At 40.8% G+C, this 19,459-nt stretch overlaps 1 protein-coding gene across 1 annotated transcript in view; it reads right to left on the reverse strand.

The window, feature by feature from the left end:
- Positions 1-4,655: 4,655 nt before the first annotated feature.
- itgb5 (integrin, beta 5) overlaps positions 4,656-19,459 on the reverse strand; it is a 46,640-nt gene continuing 31,836 nt past the window's right edge. Inside the window, exons 12-16 of the mRNA XM_044216694.1 lie at positions 13,292-13,514; positions 12,258-12,358; positions 9,460-9,579; positions 7,506-7,672; positions 4,656-7,342 (exon numbers count right to left, since the gene is read on the reverse strand). Of these exons, the coding sequence (XP_044072629.1) occupies positions 7,247-7,342; positions 7,506-7,672; positions 9,460-9,579; positions 12,258-12,358; positions 13,292-13,514 (707 nt within the window). The 3' untranslated portion in view covers positions 4,656-7,246. The remainder of the gene's footprint in view (positions 7,343-7,505; positions 7,673-9,459; positions 9,580-12,257; positions 12,359-13,291; positions 13,515-19,459) is intronic.

Below are 19,459 nucleotides of genomic sequence, written 5' to 3' on the forward strand. Positions count from 1 at the left end.
GCCTGATAACCTCAGACAGAGATGGTTACAGGCTGTGGACTCCGACTCCGTTTATAATGTGCATTTTATAATGCAGAAGTGCATCACACAGTTAGTGAGAGCGGATTACTTTAAAACTCTGGAGGTGGAAGAAGTAATGAGAAGTAAAAGTACAGCATTCAAATTTAAAGTAAAAGAACAGAAGTACTAGCAGGAAAATGTACTTTAAGTATGAAAAGTAAAAGTACTCGTTATGCAGAAAGGCTCCTCAGATTACTGGATGATTATTACTTCAATCATTATCAATATGTAAGCAACATTTTAATGTAGCTGGTAACTCTTTAACTACTTTATACACAGTTGGGTTGTTTAATCTGTAACGATGCAACATATTTTATGAACATGTGTTTTGTATGTAAAATGCGATTCTTCAAAGTAACTACAGCTGTCAAACACATGTAGTGGAATAATAAGTAAAATATATTACTCTTAAAATATAGACTAACTGTAAAGTAGCAGAAAATAATAATAAAGATGAATAAAACAATAACTTAAGTACAAGTACCTCTAAATTGTACTTAAGCACAGTTCTTGAGTAAATGTACTTGTGTTGCTTTCCATTACTGCACAGGAGTGAAATGGGTTTATATTTTCATGCAGATTTATAGATAGAATGTAATGTTGGATTATGGCAACATCCACTGCGTGCTGGTAATAAACTGGGATTAGCAAGTGTTACTGAATTTCTTATTTAGGAGTAAAACACCTGTTGAGAAGGCAAAAAGCAAAAGAGTATTTTTACACAACTACTGTACTTTAGTACAATTTTGAGGTGCTGGTACTTTGCACAAATATTTAGATTTTGGGAGACTTTCTAGTCTTCATTTACTACATTTCAGAAGGTATTAATGTTCATTTAAATCCACTGAATTTATCTGACAGCTATAGTTACAGGTTACTTATTGGGGTATTAAAGAAGTCACCACGTAATCCCTGGACCTTCGTCCTCCTTTCTCTCTTTCCCCTCGTTTCCTGTCATCTCTCATTTTTGCATTCAAAGACAAGGCAAACTGAGTTACTTCTCAGATCTAAATATTGGTGCTGTCAGGTATAAATCTTGTATCTGCTTCTAAAAGTTCTTGACAATCTTTGCAGCCCTGTTTCAGCTCGGTGACACAATGCATTTTAAACATTATCTTAAGAATGCTTAAAATTTAACCTCCTGTACAGGCTGGTATAAAAAGAATAAACAATCCCCAAATTAGAGATTGATAAACCATTTTTTAAATTTCATTATCTTTAACACTGACAGGGATCTTCTCCACAATGAGTACTTTCAACTTGAATACTACTTTTTAAAGGTAACCTGTGGAGTGTTTGTTAAAATGTTAAAGAAATTGGCTTTGTGTGTTTTATAAGGAGGCAAATGCATTCATCACAATTGTTTGACCTCAAGGATACAGACAGTGAGTGTTGGTGAGTATAAACATTACTTTTGATTGTTTACACCACAGGGCACCTTTAGTACTAATCATTTTACTGAAGTAAAATACTTACTTAATCCTCTTCATCCCAGGTGGGACAAAAGGCCGCAACAACCTCCACAAGTCAGAAATGGATGACTGGGTGCAAGGCTAGCAACCTCACCCTGTAAAAAAAAAAAAAAAAAAAGCTTATGCTACAGAAACTGCAACAAAAATTTAAATTTGCTGAACTTTAAATTGTAATGGAGCATTTTACCTTTGTTAAATAGTCTTGCTTTAAGTAAAAATAAAAATATCCCAATCTCCCTCAGGATGAATAAAGTTCTATCTTATGTTATGTCCTCTTACAAATGAACGAATTCTTAAGCAAAAGTTATATACGCTAACTTTAAGTGAAGGATTTGAGTGCCTTTTCCACTACTAAGCACATTACCATTACCTTGATCCCAAAGCTGTCAGTGATGACTGCCAATTCTTGAATTTCCACTGCAACAGCTAATGAGAGAACAGTCGGTGCATCTACACAGCACTTGGCGAGGTGTTGCCTCATTTTCAATTCCTCTAAGTAGTAGAGTTGTCAAGCTGAGAAGAACTGAAAAAGAGAAATGATGCAGGGTGAACAGAAAGATGCTGTGTTGAGGAAATAAAGCAGCAGGATGGTAGAAGGGAACTTTTTTCTTGCACAGGGAAGCAGTCAAATAAAGGAACTGAAAAAGTCAGAAATAGCTTTTCCAGCAGAAAAGCTTTTCTCTGACGAGTGTTAAGTGTGAAAAGAGGAGGAGGAGAAAGTAGGACCTCAGCTGCATGTCCATTATAATACAGCATGTACAGGAAGAAGCAAGTTACTGTAACAAGATTCAGAGTCTTACTTAGGCACAGAGGTGCTTTGAGATAAACTGTAATGCTAACATACTAACATGTTCACATTCACATGCTAACATGCTGATGTCAAGCAGGTGTAATGTTTACCATGTTCACCATCTTAGTTTGGCATGTTAGTCTGCTAACATTTTTGCTAATTAGCGCAAAAACATAAAGTACAGCTGTGGCTGATTGGACGTCAGTTTTGCAAGCATTTGGTGATAAACCAAAATGAGAAATTTGACCTGATGGTGGCGCTAGACGAAAAGTCAGGAGATCGTGGCAAATATCATGGCCAAAAATGTCAAAAGTCAGTAGGATTCAGCCACTGGGCACCATGAAAGTCTGTAGAAAATTTCATCTACTAGATGTTGAGATATTTCAGTCTGGAACAAAGTGTCGGACTGAGCGACATTGCCATCCCTAGCGCTGTGCTGCTTGCATGGCTAAAAATAACAGTACAAGCTCTCAGGACATATTCTGTGGTCATTTTACTTAATTGTGAAACCATCTGCAATATTTAGCAAACAGTTATGATATGCAAAAGAGATTAAAATAAAAAATCTAAATTAGCACCCATCATTTGAACAATGTGTGGGAATCATTAGTAATAAACCACAGACCTGGACAGTAAAAAAGTTGAGATGTTGCTTAAATATCATTAAACATCGAAGAACAATTTCTCTACTATGAATTTATAGGTTCTTGGAATTACGGCATAACCGATCATATCCGTTTGTCACAAATGTCAGATCTAACAGTCCATTTTAGTTTGACTATGCAGGAGATTCGCCAGTTATCAGTCATCGTTTACCAAACACAGTTGAACAACACGGTCTTAAACATCAAGAAAATCTTGCAAAAGGCAAAAACTGACACTTTAAAGAAATCCAAAAAAGGCTGTGAAAGCTCAGAGTAAAGCATGTGCCACTGTGGAAGAAATACCCTATGGGGTGTGTGCTGTTTGTAGTAAATCTACTCACACTGAAGAGTCTGGTTTCCTAAAACGTAACAAATGTGTACTTAGCAGAGAGACAAAAATTCACCCTCTCTAAAATCAATTTCCCATCATCCCGCTGAGCTATGTGTTGGGCCACTTCAGCAACAGCTAATTAGGACATTGATTCTGTTAATGAGGGTCAGACCTCTGCTACGTACAGCAATAATCAGTCTTGATCATCAAAGTCAAACCGTTAAGCTGTTATTTTCCTCTGTTGACTCTTTTTTTGCACTTTTGATCTGCAGGCGCCCCCCCTCCAACCAGATTAAACCTGAGCTCTGTGACTTCACAAGCATGTCACTGTGCTGGAGGAAGACTCTCACCCAGTCAGGAGGGGGGGTTGGGGAGGAAACCCACTCAAAACCACCAAGAGGGAGGAGGGTGCAGAGATTTATGAGCTCACCTCAAGCAGGAATAGCAGAACAAACATTGACTTGTTCCACATCACAGCTGTAGTTCCCACCTGTCAGAAGTTAATCTAAACCCTTCACACTTCAAAGCAAGCTACAGATACGCATGTGAGCTTTTAGAGACCCTTACATGAGAAATAACTTGTACAAGACGACAAAAAGAGGGTCTGATCAGCTGATGTGTTTGATTTGTTCTTCAGAAGTTTTCAACTTAAACCTTTGCATTTCTGGGTTTTCCAATGTGTGAAAAGGTTTTAGAACTTCCTCAACAACAAACATTAAAACATGTAAATTGGAGGTGCGTGGGGCCTTTATTGGAGTCATATTATTTGCAAATGTGTGTGGAAAAAGTTGTGAAACGGTATCTCAATCCGTATACATGCGTACACAGATTTGTGATGTATACAAGAATCTTTACTTGTGTACTCAGATCTGTGTACACATTTACATTTATGTACACATTCACAAATCTGTGTACAAACGTACTGATTGCGATGCAGTTTCACAACTCTCCACACACATTTGCAAAAAATATGACTCCAATAATGGCCCCATAGAGGTACGATGCTTTAAAATGACAATATGTTAGTTTGAAGTAAGTGACTGAATACGTAATTATAGGGTAATTTTGTAAAGTAGTAGCATAATGATCATCATATCTGGGAGGGGTCTAACCAGGGTGGTGTAAACGACAGCATCAGAGGACACATCAGACCAGCCTCCCTGTCTGTGTGATCACACACATGTAAAGAGCATGGTTAGCGGTGCAAACAGATGTTTTACTAAACTTTGAAGTGTGCATATATACACACACAGAGTTATGTGTGATGTTTAAAATTAGACCACAGATTTATACCACTCCTTCTAATGCAGCCTTTGTAAACACGTAATGTACGACTGAGCCAAACACAACAGACTCACTGGCTTTTGACATAAGCAAATTTAATGTTCTTGCTCTGTGTGCAGTATTACATAAACATGTAGTGGCGTGAATCCTTTTGTGAACTGTTCATCCAAGTGAAAATGTTCACAACTGTACAGGGAGAACTTTATACTAAAGGTTCATGTGTAAGCTGAAAAAGGTGTGGGTGCGTGAGTTTTAGTAAACTGTGCCAAGACACACAGCCAAGCCAAGTCAAAACATTTTCATTTCATTTGGCACTGTATGTACATACATACCCATGTATTATTATTTACATACACTCTTTTCACTCAAACACACATACAAACTCCAAGTCCCTGCCAATTTACTCTGAGACCATCACAAAAAAGGCCTCAGAGCACCCTTCTTTGTCGCCCAGGCTCAACCCATCTGTAGCATTTCGTACTGTCAGATTTCCCTGTGACGGTTCAGACTCTGCCTCTTCCTGTGGGAACAGTGACGGTAGATTTATGACTCTGGACACTATCCTTTGAGGTTTCTCAGTGTTTCCACCCACTCCCACTGCAGGCAGGGTGGACACAGCATCACAGGGACTTTATAATGTAGCAGCCAGTCATATTGTATGCCCAAATCCACATTAACTCAAAGTACTGCATGTGTTTCTATTCCAAGTTAGAGGTGATCTACTCTGCATCGCCAGTGACTATATTTGTAACAAATCGACTTTATCATACGAGAATGCTTTAAGGCAGTTACCACAGTGCTGAATATACAGCATTCAACAACCCATCTCTGATTCTGATGTGTTGTTAAGGGTTCAGAGGCTGGTGGTATTTCATATTTTTCTTATTGTCAACAAAATTGACGAAAAGACCAAAACCAACAATGAATTGATGCTACTAACAAGTATTGTCTGTGTATCCAAAGCCTAATACTTATTCCTCTGTGCCATAGAGCTCCGTTGTTGTGCAAAAACTACTAAAAACACTTAAATGAGCCAATTATTTTCATTACAGATTAATCTACCAATCATTTTCTTGATTAATCGTTTGGTCAACAAAATGTCTGAAAAAGTAAAAAAAAAAAAAATGCTTATCCCAATTTCCTAATGCCCAAGGTGACATCTTCAGTGTTTGTTTTGTCCGACCAACAGTCCAAATCTCTGTCTGTCTGTCTGTCTGTCTGTCTGTCTGTCTGTCCTTCGATTTTCTCAACAAGCGTTCATCCGATCAACTTCACAGTTGGAGGGTGTATTGCTGAGGACCCAAGGAAGCGCAGTGTGAAGTCGTTTTGGATGAGCGGTTCTCCAGAAAGCTGCAAGCATCAATACTGAAGGCCAAGCAATCTGCCCGTTCCGAACAGGCACGTTTTGAACGGGCTCTGCACTAGTGATACAAAACAGGGAAATACAGCAAATACTGGCGCTGACTCCTGAAGCTGGAACTAGAGAATATTTGGTGTTTTTGAGAAAAAAAAACACAAAAAAAGACTTAGATGATAATCCATTATGGAAATAGTTGCAGATCAATGTTCTGGTAATTGACTAATTAATTAATCAATTAATAATTGTTTCACCTTAACTGTAAATACTCACTAGAGCTCCAAATGTGTATTAATCTGTTGCTGAAAATAGTCTCCAACAAACTCACCGTTTCCTCCTGTTTAAGTGATGTTTGCCACTGTGTTTTAGCAAATTGCTTTTAGAAAAATGTAACTTTATATTTCTGACACATTTTAAAGATTTGTCTTCAGTAGGAACAAATGAGCTTGAATCTGAGTGCCACAGACACGGTGGAGAAGTCTGAAAGTATTAGAGACTACCACAGTGTTGGTTTTGGTCTTTTGATGGCATTTGTTAAAAGACAAATACAGAGTTACACCAGCCTTATCCTTTAAGGGTTCAGAGGCTTTTTGGGGGGGATAAGAGAAAGGAGTGCAATTGGAGCATACAATAACAAACACACACACACAAAACAAAGGAAAATTTAAATCTTTACGAGATTTGACTCTTAATATCTTCTGTGCAAAATGAAGGTAAGAAGTCTATTGCTTAGTAAATGTTAGTAGTACCACAACATCATATGTGCTTTTTAATAATCCTGCAAATTTGAAATTATCTGATGTGGAGTGAAATTCAAATTGTTCAGAGTCCCGTTGGGTGCATAGTTTACTAAAAAAAAGGCATTTTTAGTGTATAAAAATATACAAATATAAGCCAATGTCCTGCCTGCTCTGTGCAAAGAATGAGTGGTGGTTTCATGTGTTTGGAGTTATGGTTTGTTTATCTTGTGAAACTGCAAACAAACTCACGGCTAACTCTACTCTCTCTTTCTCTCTCTCTAAATGAGACCTAGGAGTTCCTGCTTCATTGCTCCTCCACCGACTGCCGCTGCGGACACAGATGAAGAAAAAAGGAGTCACATCACGTCTCTGTGGTAGGCTTGAATCTCCTCCAATAAAGATAAAAAGGCCACAGATTCCCCCCTCGGACACAGTCTAGTTCATTTCACTTCTGTTATCAGTTGTGAACCGTGCAGAGGGACGAGTGTGTTCAGTCCGCCGTCCACCTCAGCCCGTCCTCTAGGGATCTGGTCGTTGGACCGGTCCTGCCGTGCCCTGTGCTGAGGGATCAGTGGACCCCTCCGTTGTAGGACTTCCCATACATGTTGAAATCTGTTTCTACAAAATGTGTAGAGACAGGCTGCTTGTACAGAGGGTTGGAGGCCTGAGGGTGGGAGAGATAAAAACAGAACCGTTACACAATGGCACAAGATGAGAGCTTTGAACTTCTTCATAGTTCCCTACTACTCAACATCGGTATCAGTATCGGAAGTTTGTAGTAAACTACACCAAAGCAACATCTTCCAGGTGAGGAGGATCATCCTTACCATCTCGTATCGGGCACGTGAGCGTGCGCTCTGGAAGCGTGAAAACTCTCGCCGGTCATGAATAGTGATGACTAACTTCCAGGCAGCGAGCAGCACCACTCCCACCAGCAGGATGCTGCCGACCACTGCAAGCAGCACTACCATAGCATCTGGCCCACCACCACACTCTGACACAGGAGAAGGAAAATGTAGACTCTGTTAGACATTGAGTCCCCTATTTTTGTAGAGGTGCAACGACCAGCGAAAGCAGCGCTCTGATGGTTTGGTATTTTCCTGACCATGAAATTCACTCTGCCCGTCTGTGTGGTATTTTGGTGCCCAGCGCAGAGCGCATGGTGCACAGGTGGGAGGAGAGGCGCGAACAGGAGGGGGGTCCATTCAAAATGAAGCAGTGCAAAGCAGTTGTTGGTATTTCGGTGGAAATTGTATCTTAGACATGCTGAGAATAGACTTCTCAGAACCGCATCTCTTTCTGGGCAACATCACTTCGCTGCCACTCTTTTCAACAGAAGCAAACTGAGTACTTGGAGCAAATGCGATGCAATGATGGAATAATCCTTAAAATATAAATAAACAATTTCAACACCCTTCAACCAGTAGATGCGTTCAAATCAAAAATCGAAGTTTAATGCGGTTAAAGCATAATGCCGGTAAAGCGGCCTGCATTTATCTATAATTAATATGAGTGATTCTTACAGTGTCTGTTGTCCACAGCTGTTTTATACTGTATGGAAAGTTTCTCCTTCAGTAAATCTCTGCAGCCATCTGAAGGCAGCAAGACAGATTTGTTGACAAATCTGGGTATAAAACAACCACACACACCTCTACACACTTCAGACGGGTCCATTATAACTCGCCATTCTGCCCATAAACGTGGGATCACTGGGCCACATTAACCCCGTGCGTCACAGCCTCCTTTCCAACCCATTTTGTGTTTTTTTTCTTGAAGTGCATTACGATGCAAACGGTGGTGTATCAAATAGTACAATATGATGTGACAATTTCCTGAAATGTGAGATAGAGCAGAATTAAGATGCAATTCTATCTTCATTGTGCTAATTAACTGTTTAACATGTTTGGTCCTGTGTGCCGTGCTGCTCTCCACCGTCCAGACAACAGTATCATTTCCTGGAGAAGCGTCTTCCCATTTGTTGAGCTGTGGTTGTCAGTGTATTTATCAATCACCACACCCTCTGATCTATATTCCACTTCATCCAGCTACATGAGCCAAAATAGCAGATGGAGATGGCCACCCAGTCTGTGCGCCCAAGACCTACCACTTTGCACTTGACGTTACGCTTGAGGGCCCACAGTACTATGACAAGCAGACATACCTTTAAATCTGAGTATATGATCAATTTAGCCATCTGTCGTCTTCTTTTGTTTTTTTAAGATTATTTTTTGAGCTTTTTGCCTTTATTTGATATGAATAGCCGAAGAGAGACAGGAAATGGGGGCGAGAGAGGGGGGTTGACAAAGGGCCGCAGGCTGGATTTGAACCCGGGCTGCTGCGGAGAGGACTCAGCCTTGTACATGGGCGCGCACGCTCTAATCAATCATTGGTTAGTACAATATCACCATAACTGAAAGGAATGATGATAAAAAGTCGCTTACTCAGTTAAAACTGTTTACCAAGTTTGTACTTAATCATCAAATGCAAAAACATTTCAGGGTACAAGCCACACAAATATCTGTTTAAACAATTCACATTTTGACATGAATCCTTGGCTGAGACCAGGCAGGTATCCATCAAGGCAGCGTCGAGCCAGTTTTAGTCAGTCAAAGAAGTCTGATGCTATGTGACAGTGAAGAAAATAAATCGAAGAGCAAAGACCGAATAATCTTTAAAAGTTGTGGTGGGCGAACCTTGTTGATTTATGCACCATAAATAAAATCTAAAGGCACTTGGTTGTTAGTGGGTGTCACCTAATTTGTTGTTGTTTGGAGCACTGACCTGGCTCTTTTAGAGCTGTGAGGATGGATTGTCCGCTGGCGTGCTCTGAATATGTGAACTTCATGACACAATCGTTGTCTGTCTTATACAGACAAAGCACAGCGCCGGGGTCCTCCGTTTCTGGAAGGGAGAGCAGGACAGAAAAACACAGAAACACACTGAGTTAAAGAAAGAAAAGCTGATAAGAATTTTGCTACAGTACGAATCTTACGTTGGATCAGTTACAATCTTTAAGTTAATTTCTTTATCCAGCTTTTTACCACAAAATGACTAAATAAAACAAAATGAGATGGAGAAAGGGCAAGGAAATAACCTTTTTTTATTTTATTAAAAATAATGAATGAAACAAAATGACAAGAGCATGCTGAAAAACAAGAACAGCCTCCCGAACAATGGGTTACTTGATTAAAATTCCCTTTTATTGACTTGTTTTGGTTAATTACCTTTGAGCTCCTTTGCTGTTTATGTTAATTTATGGAAAATATTCTTCTAATTGGACAAGGATCTATCTACGTTTCTCAATTTTATTTGTTTCTTCATTCTGCAGGACCTCACTTTCTACTGGGGTTTTGAAGGAGGTATTATCATATTATCATTATTATTATCTATCAAGGTTTGGCTTTAGATTCAGGAGAAAAGAGAGAGGAAAAGGGGAAAAGATGAGGTGAAATTGAAGAGAAATCTGACACTGAGGGAAAAACAGAAAACACTTGTGAACGGCCGTCACATAGCCTGAATTTCTTTGCTGTGAAATCACAGCAGACTGAAAAAAAATTGCATTCCTTGATTGGGACGCCGATATTCTCGGTGCCCTTGTTTTCAGTCAATCTTCATCACCCAAAAAGACTCAAAGGCACACAAGGGAGGGTGAGGTCACACTGCCCTGGTCCACCCCTCCCTGCGCTCACCCCCCTATCAGCCCCTCCTCCTCTATTTCATGCACAAAGTATCTGGAATGTACATGTGGAGTCCATTAAGGCCAGTCAGATGGCTGAACTAGCGGGGAATGCTATGAAACACGTCGGATCTGGGCCAGGGCCATGCTGGGCCAATATGGAATGGTCTTATAATAGTCTCCATAACTAAACACACAACCGTCAGTCTTCTCTATCTCCTCTGTGCAACGCCATGCAGCATCACAGTCCCATGAAGGCCACAAATCACTGTGCACTTATTAATACATTCCTAAACATCTCCCGACTGTTTCCCTCCAGGCTGTGAGGGACGTAAAGCAAAGCTTTACAGATAGAAGCACTTAGAGTAAACACAGTGGGATTCAGTCTGCGCTGTTAGACCTCAAACTCCAGCTTCCTGCTTTTTAAAATGACACGAGAGGCAATGCTTTGTAGCAGGTACATGTTTGTTTAATGGGTGGACTCTCGCTGTAGAGAAGGTAGGACAGAGGAGGTTTGCGATACTTGAATGGACTGAACTCTTTGAACCAAATGAAGGGGTGTAGCTGGGGGTGGCTGTTGTTTCCTGCTGTGTGAAGTGAAGGTGGCCGTGGTGCTGTTAGAGGCCCAGACTGACACCTGCCACATAATAACATAAACCTCAGGACATGACTGACCAGTGCTCACTGGTGTGCTTTCATTACTAATCACAGAGGTGTGTAAGGTGCTAAACAAGAAAAGATGTGAAGCAGCAAAGTCCCAAACAACCACAGAGAGCTGTGCATTAACAAGACTAAGAGTCTACTGCCATGCTAGCGGCTCTGTGAGGTTGAACTTACAGGTACAGCATGCTGCAGCATTGATGCATTATTACATTATAACAGCATGAGGTTCTTCTTCCAACTGTTTGACAAAGGCTTGGTTTCTCAGTGAGCGCCTTCACAGACTGCTTGTGGGATTTGCTGCTTTGTGTGATTCTGCCCTGGACACATTCTATCACATCCATTTGCTGCTATATGCTTTTGTCCAAAGTGACAGTCGTTTTACACATACATATGGGAGCAATTTGGGTTTCAGTGTCTCGCTTAATGACGCTTTGACACATGGACGGTAGGAGCTCAGGGATGCAATCTTTTCATTAATGGCTGACCAGCTCTACTGAGCTACAGCCTCTCCAGACACAACTTCATCTTTATGTGGCACTAATTTAAAATAACCGATTAATTCAAGTATCAGCAACCAGCCTCTTCTTAAATGTTGTGCTTTATTTACAGTATGTTATTTCCTCCCACTAACGGCAGTGTTGCACGCGGAGGGTACTGAAGGGCCAATGAGCAGAGACAAATGCTAATGCAGATTTTAATTTTATATATTATAGCATACTTCTGTTAAAAGTGCATATGTAATGCAAGTATCACAATTTTCTACAGGTCAGTGTCTAATGCTAACAGGGAAAATGAATGTGATTACAGTAACGTTACCTCATGACACAGTTAGCCAAGTACACTCCATCTTGTTATTATTCCATTATCAGTGTGTAAGTATTTAAAATATGGCCATTCTTGGAATAACGGTGCTTAAGCACAGTATTGGGCCGTTGTGGGTGCTTCTATGTACTTTATCACATCAGAGGTGTTTAACGTGTCACATTAGAAATCACTGGACGACTTACTGTACTCTGGCAGGGCCCCACAATAACAACATGAAAGGTCTAATAAAAAGTGACAGTGGAAGAGGTATGTAATGTGAAAAGTGAAACAGCTGCAGATGCCACAGATGTGAATACTTTTCTCTTCCAGCCAGCTGGTCTGTGTGCGTGCATGTAGTGTGTGTGTGTGTGTGTGTGTGTGTGTGTGTGTGTGTGTGTGTGTGTGTGTGTGTGTGTGTGTACTTGTGTTTACTCACTGAGGGTCTCCACAGTGATGATTTCATCCTTGCACAGGCGCTGGCAAGTCTGGTTATCTGCAAGCCGTCCTGAGTTGAAAAGCCGGCACTCGATGCAGTCCCTGAAGCAGAGGAGAGCAAGTTTAATGGAGAAGCCCAGTACTAAAATCTTTAATTTATTTTATTATTTTTTTTTAAAAAGGGCTTATCTTTACTCATGAGCTAGAAAACACGGAGAGTACACATCTACACAAGACCTTGCACAATCTTCTAAATGTATTATATGAATGCTGTGTTTATTTTTACTCTGAGTATGTCAGTTGTCAAAAATGCCCCACGGCGCTCACTTAAAACTCTGGAAGTTTCTCTGCAGAAAACAGTGGGTGAACCGTGCAGCACTCAACAAAATAAACTGCAGCCTGTGATTTCAGTTACTGTTTCAGTGTGCACCAGTTAGCAATGCTAAATATACAATTGTAGCACAAACAGTCTGGTCAAGGGTGAAAGGTTGTTCTATAAAGATTGCCATTGCCTTGTAAAACTGGAGCCATGTGTATGTAAGGAGGCCTGTTGAAAGGACCCAACAGTTTTTCTGTACTCACAGAAGACTATTCTCTTTACTAGTCTGAAACGCATTTAACCCCAACCTCAAAGAGCCTGAGCTGCCACACTGAGTAATGCAAGTTCAAACAGCGGGGCTATGGTTTCATTTCTTAGGGTCACAAATGGCATGAAAGTTATCTGAACAACTCTCTTATGACTTCGTCAAAGCTTAGATATGTCCATAAGTGAGTGAGTTATGGGAGGGTTTTGACTCGATGTGTTTGATGGTTTGACCTTTTCCCTGGTTGGCTGACTGCGTCTCATCACTGAAGCAGATTCCTGAGGGCAAATCGCTGCACCTTGTTTCAGTTTTCCACCTTCCTTCTCATATAATTAACCCATCTGCTTCCTCCATCAAATGATGTAAGCGTCACAAAAAAACACTTTTGTCTCCACCATCAGTGGTGTGAAGTGCTCATTACAGCGTGATGTGTTCTTACAGCAGACTTTACCTTTTAGTGCCACAGGCATCGGGGCAGGTGGGGCATTTTTCACAGGTATCTCCAAAAGCCCCCGGCTCAGTACACTGACAGCGGCCGCACACACAGCTGCCTCGGCCGCTGCACATCTGCCCGTCGTCTGAAATGCAGGACGACGTCTCTATAGAGCAGTTACAGTTGTCGCCAACGTAACCAGCGTGGCATTTACACTCCCCACAGTGACATTCTCCATGACCTGGGGAAGAGAAGAACAAAGAGGGAGTTAAGATACGCCACTGTTTAAACAAATAGATCTGATCTGATTCTGTGTTGTCATGACTGTAATTCTGGGATACTATCCACAAACGCTTGAGTAAATATTGGGGGGAAAAAAATATAGTAGTATATTCACACTTTGTGCCACTTGCGATAAAGAAAATTACAAACCCATCATGTGATAGCTCCAGTAGTCAATCCAGTACCAGCTGAGAGCAGCTGCCTGCTGTTTGCAGCAAGATTCAACACCACAATCTTGGTAAAACACAAGTATTGTGTAAAGCAGTATACTACAATGGCCAAAAGTGTGTGGACACTAATTAATTTATGTGATGCTATAACTGCTCCACTCTTCTGGGAAGGATTTTCACCAGATTTTGGAGCCTGGCTTCAGGGATTTGCCCCAATTCAACTACAAGAGCTTTGGGGAGGTCCGCCAGTGGCTGGCAGTCAACGTTTTAATAAATCCTAAAGGTGATGGATGGGGATGAGGTCAGGGCTCTGTGCAGGCTAGTCAAGTTACTCCACATTGAACTAGGAAAACCATTTCTTTATGGACCTGGCTTTGTGCACAGGGTTGCCGTCATGTTGAAAAAGAGCCTTCCATGAATATAGTAGCACACAATTGTTTCAAAATATTATTATATACTGTACAGTAGCTTTTAATTGGAACTAAGGAGCCTAGCACAAACATGAAAAACAGCCCCAGACATAAAGATCACAAAAGGACAAGGGTGTCCAGATCCTTTTGGCCATATAATGTACGACAGAATTCTACAAGCAACAAGTGGCACGAAGAAAGGTGCTGCCAGTATCCAGATATTTGTAATCTGAAACAATGTCATTGTCCTCTGTATCAGTGTCTCCTGAGCTATGATCAACTGAAGTCAATAATCATGTCTTTGGTTTTTCAGATATTTATCTTAAAATGTAATATATTCATACTGGACACAAAACTCATTGCTACAGTGTGACATGAGGTGGACACACACACACACACACACACACACACAAAGAGAGAGAGAGAGAGGAGCTCACAGTTTTCTCTTCCTGAGAGAACAATTTGACCTTCCTTTGCAACAGTGAACAACTGGAGCAGCTGGAGCTTTACAGTCACTGACCTAATCCACATCTACTACCAGCACTGAGCAAACTGCCCCTTTTGTACCACACTCATTGACTTTTTATCTGCACTGGAATAAATCCAACAGGAGGCAAGCCTTAGGGAGAAAGCTGTGTCCCATGGGGGTCTTGTTGAAACTCTGATTTGTCTTGGTCGTCTGTGTGATCGCTCTGCCTCTACCGCAGGCTGTTCGAACACAAGAGGAATCCTTCATATAGGGAGGACAGCAGCTGTAATCAGGGAAGCATTACTTGACAAGCTTATTTCACACTAGTTGTTCCAAGACCCTCCACAAAGACCACATTCATTAAGCTGCTATCTCAGATGGATAAGGAGTGGACAGAAAGGAGATGGCTGCAGGCGGGTCAAATCCAAGAATTCATGGTCTGTATCAGAAGAAATATGCAGAACAATAGCAGGAAAAAAAACATCTGTACTGTGATGTATTGGACATACAAGGGCAGCTGCTAAGCTTGAGACCCTTAAAAGACGACTGGTGATGAGCCTGTAGCGGCAAACTGTTCTAACAGAAATCCTAACGGGATCTGAGCGGTTGTAAAAACCAGCCCGTGGCTTCATTATGGAGCCTGGAACCCCCCAGTCCCTCGCGAAAACCACACTGTTGTTGGAACCTTCCTCGACGTATTCTAAGAGACTGAACATCAACAGTTAGTCAATTAATCGATTCTATTGATGCACAGAAATTAATCAGCAACTATTTTGATAATCAATTAGTCCTTTAAGTCATTTATCAAGGAAAATACTAAACATTCCCTGGTTCCAACTTCTTATTTGTGAGGATTTGCTGTTTTTCTTTGTGTTATGTGATAGTAAACCAAATACCTTTGAGTTTTGGACAAAACAAGGAACCATACAATTAATCAGTTAATTGAGAAAATAATCACCTGCTTAATTGACAATTAAAATAATTGTTAGTTGCAGCTTTACAGCAGTCTAAATTTCAGAAAGGCCAGTCATGCGTTTCAAGGGTTGGGAGTCACCATCATCAGAGAAAATTATTCTCAGGGATGTTTAAGAAGAGCCAAGGTTATTTTTTCCAATAAACTGACATTACATTTCATTTTCTAAGCAGTTCAAATGGAAACACAGTGAAGACAGAATTGTGATCTAACGGAGGAGTGAAGACTGAGGAGAAAATGGGTCACTAACACATGAAATCACTGTTGTCTGTCTAGGAGTGGCTGCTCCTTCTGTCCAACACGCACTCATGACAGTTGAGTAAAGGAACAATCAGATTACGCTGCCGCTCAACCTCAGACACAGTGGGGAAGAAAAGCAGAGCCTATGATTAAATCCAGGTCCTCAAAGAGCTCACAGAGACTTCTCGAAATGCAGAGGAAACATTCTGTCTTATCATCAACCAAGTGGTCAGGGTTGTGCAACATAATGTCTGGACTCTCAGACCACAGACATGCAGGAAATTCTATTTTTGTATAAACAAGTCTCCCCTCTTAATTATTCAATATAAGCTGCAGAACTGGGCATTTTTCAGGTGGAAAAACAGAGGCTGATCAAATTAATCCTTTTTTTCCTAATCCTTTTTTTTTGTGGTTAGGAGTCTGGAGCACCACTCCCAAACCTCGGTCAGTGGAGGCCGGCATGGCGAGTGGCATGTGGCTGAGTCATGGTACCAACTCTGGGAATGTGTCCTTAAATGACAGCACTGCTGCTCGGGCATTCAGAGGGCGAGCTGGTTGGTTTTTTCGTTGAGAGTTTGAGGAGGATAAAAGAAGCGTAAGTGCAGCTGCTTTGACAATGGCTTATTGTTCAACAAGTCCTGATGAGCTGCTACCAGGTCTGCCGTCTACAAAACACTCTCCTCTGCTCATTATGTTTGTGTTATGGGGTTATGCATGTCTGTGGATATTGTTTCACAGCCCTTTAGTTTGGGGAAGGAGCTGCCTGGTGTTCTCCTATGCTGTTTTCTGCAACTTTAAAGCTGCACTAATTTATAAAATATTTTTATATGAACAATGGATCAATTGACTATGTGTAATATGAAAAGGGTGTCAACAGAAGTGACAAACAGATAACGAATTATCGCCCAACTCTGCAGTTCCCCCCAGCTCTACGGAGCGTTTTAGCATCTTTCAGCTCATTGTTATGGTTTTACTGTTTTGGTTCAGTTTCACTCCTCTCATCAGCTGTACACTACCTGCAACAACACCAAACAGCAGGCAGACAAAGTTAGCAAAAAGCAAAGAGTTAAAGTACTTCCACTGATGCAACCAGTTCATTTTTGGGGGATTCAGACAGACAAACCCAACACCCTCTTATCTGCAAGGAGCAGTCTTACCCTAACAGAATAATACCATAAATATGAGATCCCAACAAAGTCATACTAATGGTATAAAACCTTGTCAAATTATGGAGGGTACTGCCTCTTTAACTAGATACCGATCTTTTGGCTCACCACATCTCTCTTGAGATGAAGTGTCATCCTGCCAGAAGAGAACACCAGCACTCAACACTAGACAAGCCCTCATCCACTCACCATGCTTTAAAACAGATGTTTGTTTGGAGCAAGTGCACAAGCTCTTTATCCCACCATTCCTTTTTGTTATTGAGCAGTTAAGTCGTTCCATTTCTTTTTGGCTGTATTGTCAGGCCATTTTGATTCACAGCTCAACAGTGAGATTAAACACTGCTCATGATAAACACAGCTGTGGCAGAGGAGGAGATATGGAATGTGTTCAGATCCTTCAGAGCTGTGACCTTCCTCTTTTGCTTGCAACTTTTCCATGACGTTTCTCTAGACATTCAGTCAGCCTGGACAAGCAGCCAAGGTGAGGCAAAATGACAGACGAAAGAGCTGTTAAAGCAAAATCAGAAGACAGAAAGTTTTCAAGCCATTATGGCAGAGGAATTTTGGGAGTCGAATTTCAAAGTAGTTACTAGCTATATATCACAGTGGCTGTGTTAGCTTTGTTTTAACTTCATTTCTAGTGTGATTTTCTGAACCAGATGTATGTTTTCTTATTTCTTCTTATGCCATTTTTATGAATAATTTTAACAGAGAAAATTATTATAAAGATTATAAGAAAACATTTATGCATGAGTCATTTCTGAGCTGAATGCTGCCCTCAGAAATCTAACGAGCCTGGGGCGGTCGTGTTTACTGTGACCTGATGCGACTTCATGTGGGATCCAAAAAACAAATGGTTCAAACAAATACTACTGCTAATAATAATAATAATAATAATGATAATAATAATATCATTATGGGCTGTGGCTACATTCAGAATGACAGCATTTTCAGAATAGGCATGGCAGAAATCCGACATATCAGTTTGAGTAAACTAGGCGACGGTAAGGAGATCACTTGGATCACCAGAATTTGGCTGAACTTCAATCTACAGTGCAGATCCACATGCCTCAATAATTGAAATTGAAGGCTAAACGATAAGGCATATAGGCAAAAAATATGTAAATCACATGTTGTCCTAAATAGTCATACGGTCGGCAATCGGCAAACTAAGAAAATTGAGAGAGCAGACTCAGAAACGAGGGTGCTCATGATCGGGATTGCACGCTCAAATCTGATTCTGCTCTTCCGAATCCATGCCTGTGTGCTCTCAAACGTTGGCGTGCAGACTGAGTAGCGCTCAAAATATGTTTTGAGCCCTCTCAAATCTTTTGTCGTCAATATACTTCCATAGTGACAAGTGTACAAGAGAATGAGCAAATCAAAGCAGGAAACCAGGCAGTCAGAGTGCTCAGCCTGGTGCGTTAGGTCTCCCTCGTGCTGCTCGCTTCCTCTGCTGAGCGGATTATAGATCACTGAGTTCATTCACAAGTTGCATCACTACTGCTGAGCGGGATGAAAAAAAAGAAAGAATAGTCCAGCGCCTTCATTGCCTTGAATAAAAAAAACAATCTGAGTATACAATATACAATAAACCCCACATCTGCATGATTATTGAGTCTCACGCCAGTTTAATGCTAGTAAATGTAGTAGGGAACTTAGCTTTAGAAGAACTGTGTAAGACTCAAACACTGAATAGATCTGAGATTACGCTACGTCCTATACATATCTTGTGGTTGGCACCACCAACTACTGAAGCATCAGCTCCCTAAAAAAGTAATGTAATATAAATTATGGGCTCTACATTCTCTCAGACTGACTGCCTTTGAAGGCACAATTATGGGATCAAGAATATATTTTTCACTAAACTAAGCCAGCACTAGATACAGTACAGAGACAGCCTGTAAATGCATTCCCACATTTTCTGCCTGGAGATAAGCTGGATTTCAACATCACATTTAAAACAGGCTTGAGTAAATATTTGGAGATTATATAAAAGAGGAAATGAGCTGTCAGGTTATTTTTATAAGGACAGTCGTTGCACCATATCATGCAAATGTGCAAGACACTGAGAGCTTGGGCTCTAAAAACAAACAGGAGCTCAACTAATACTGCCCGTTTCATAAAAGCAATCAAAATAAACACAATGTTCCCAGAGCAAATTATATCTGACATCTGAAAACAACAGACCTTTGTGCATATCCAAATATTTCCTGTCTGCAGTGAGTGTACAGAAGTATTTGACACATCATCCTCTCCCTTGTATGTTTTGTGGGCGGAAAAACAAGAGAGGGAGAATGAGATGGACTGGACACAGATGTGTAATCCGTCCGAAGTCTACAAACCCAGTCCCAGTTGTTTTAGAGCAGCTGGGCATCATGTCTAGCCTTGTGAGTTGGGGTTATTCGACCCTCTGCAAAACCTAATTGTAAAGCTTAATTTTTAGCCAAATTTTCTAAACGTTTAATTGTGACAG

This window comes from Siniperca chuatsi, linkage group LG12, assembly GCF_020085105.1.
Source record: "Siniperca chuatsi isolate FFG_IHB_CAS linkage group LG12, ASM2008510v1, whole genome shotgun sequence".
NCBI lineage: Eukaryota > Metazoa > Chordata > Actinopteri > Centrarchiformes > Sinipercidae > Siniperca > Siniperca chuatsi.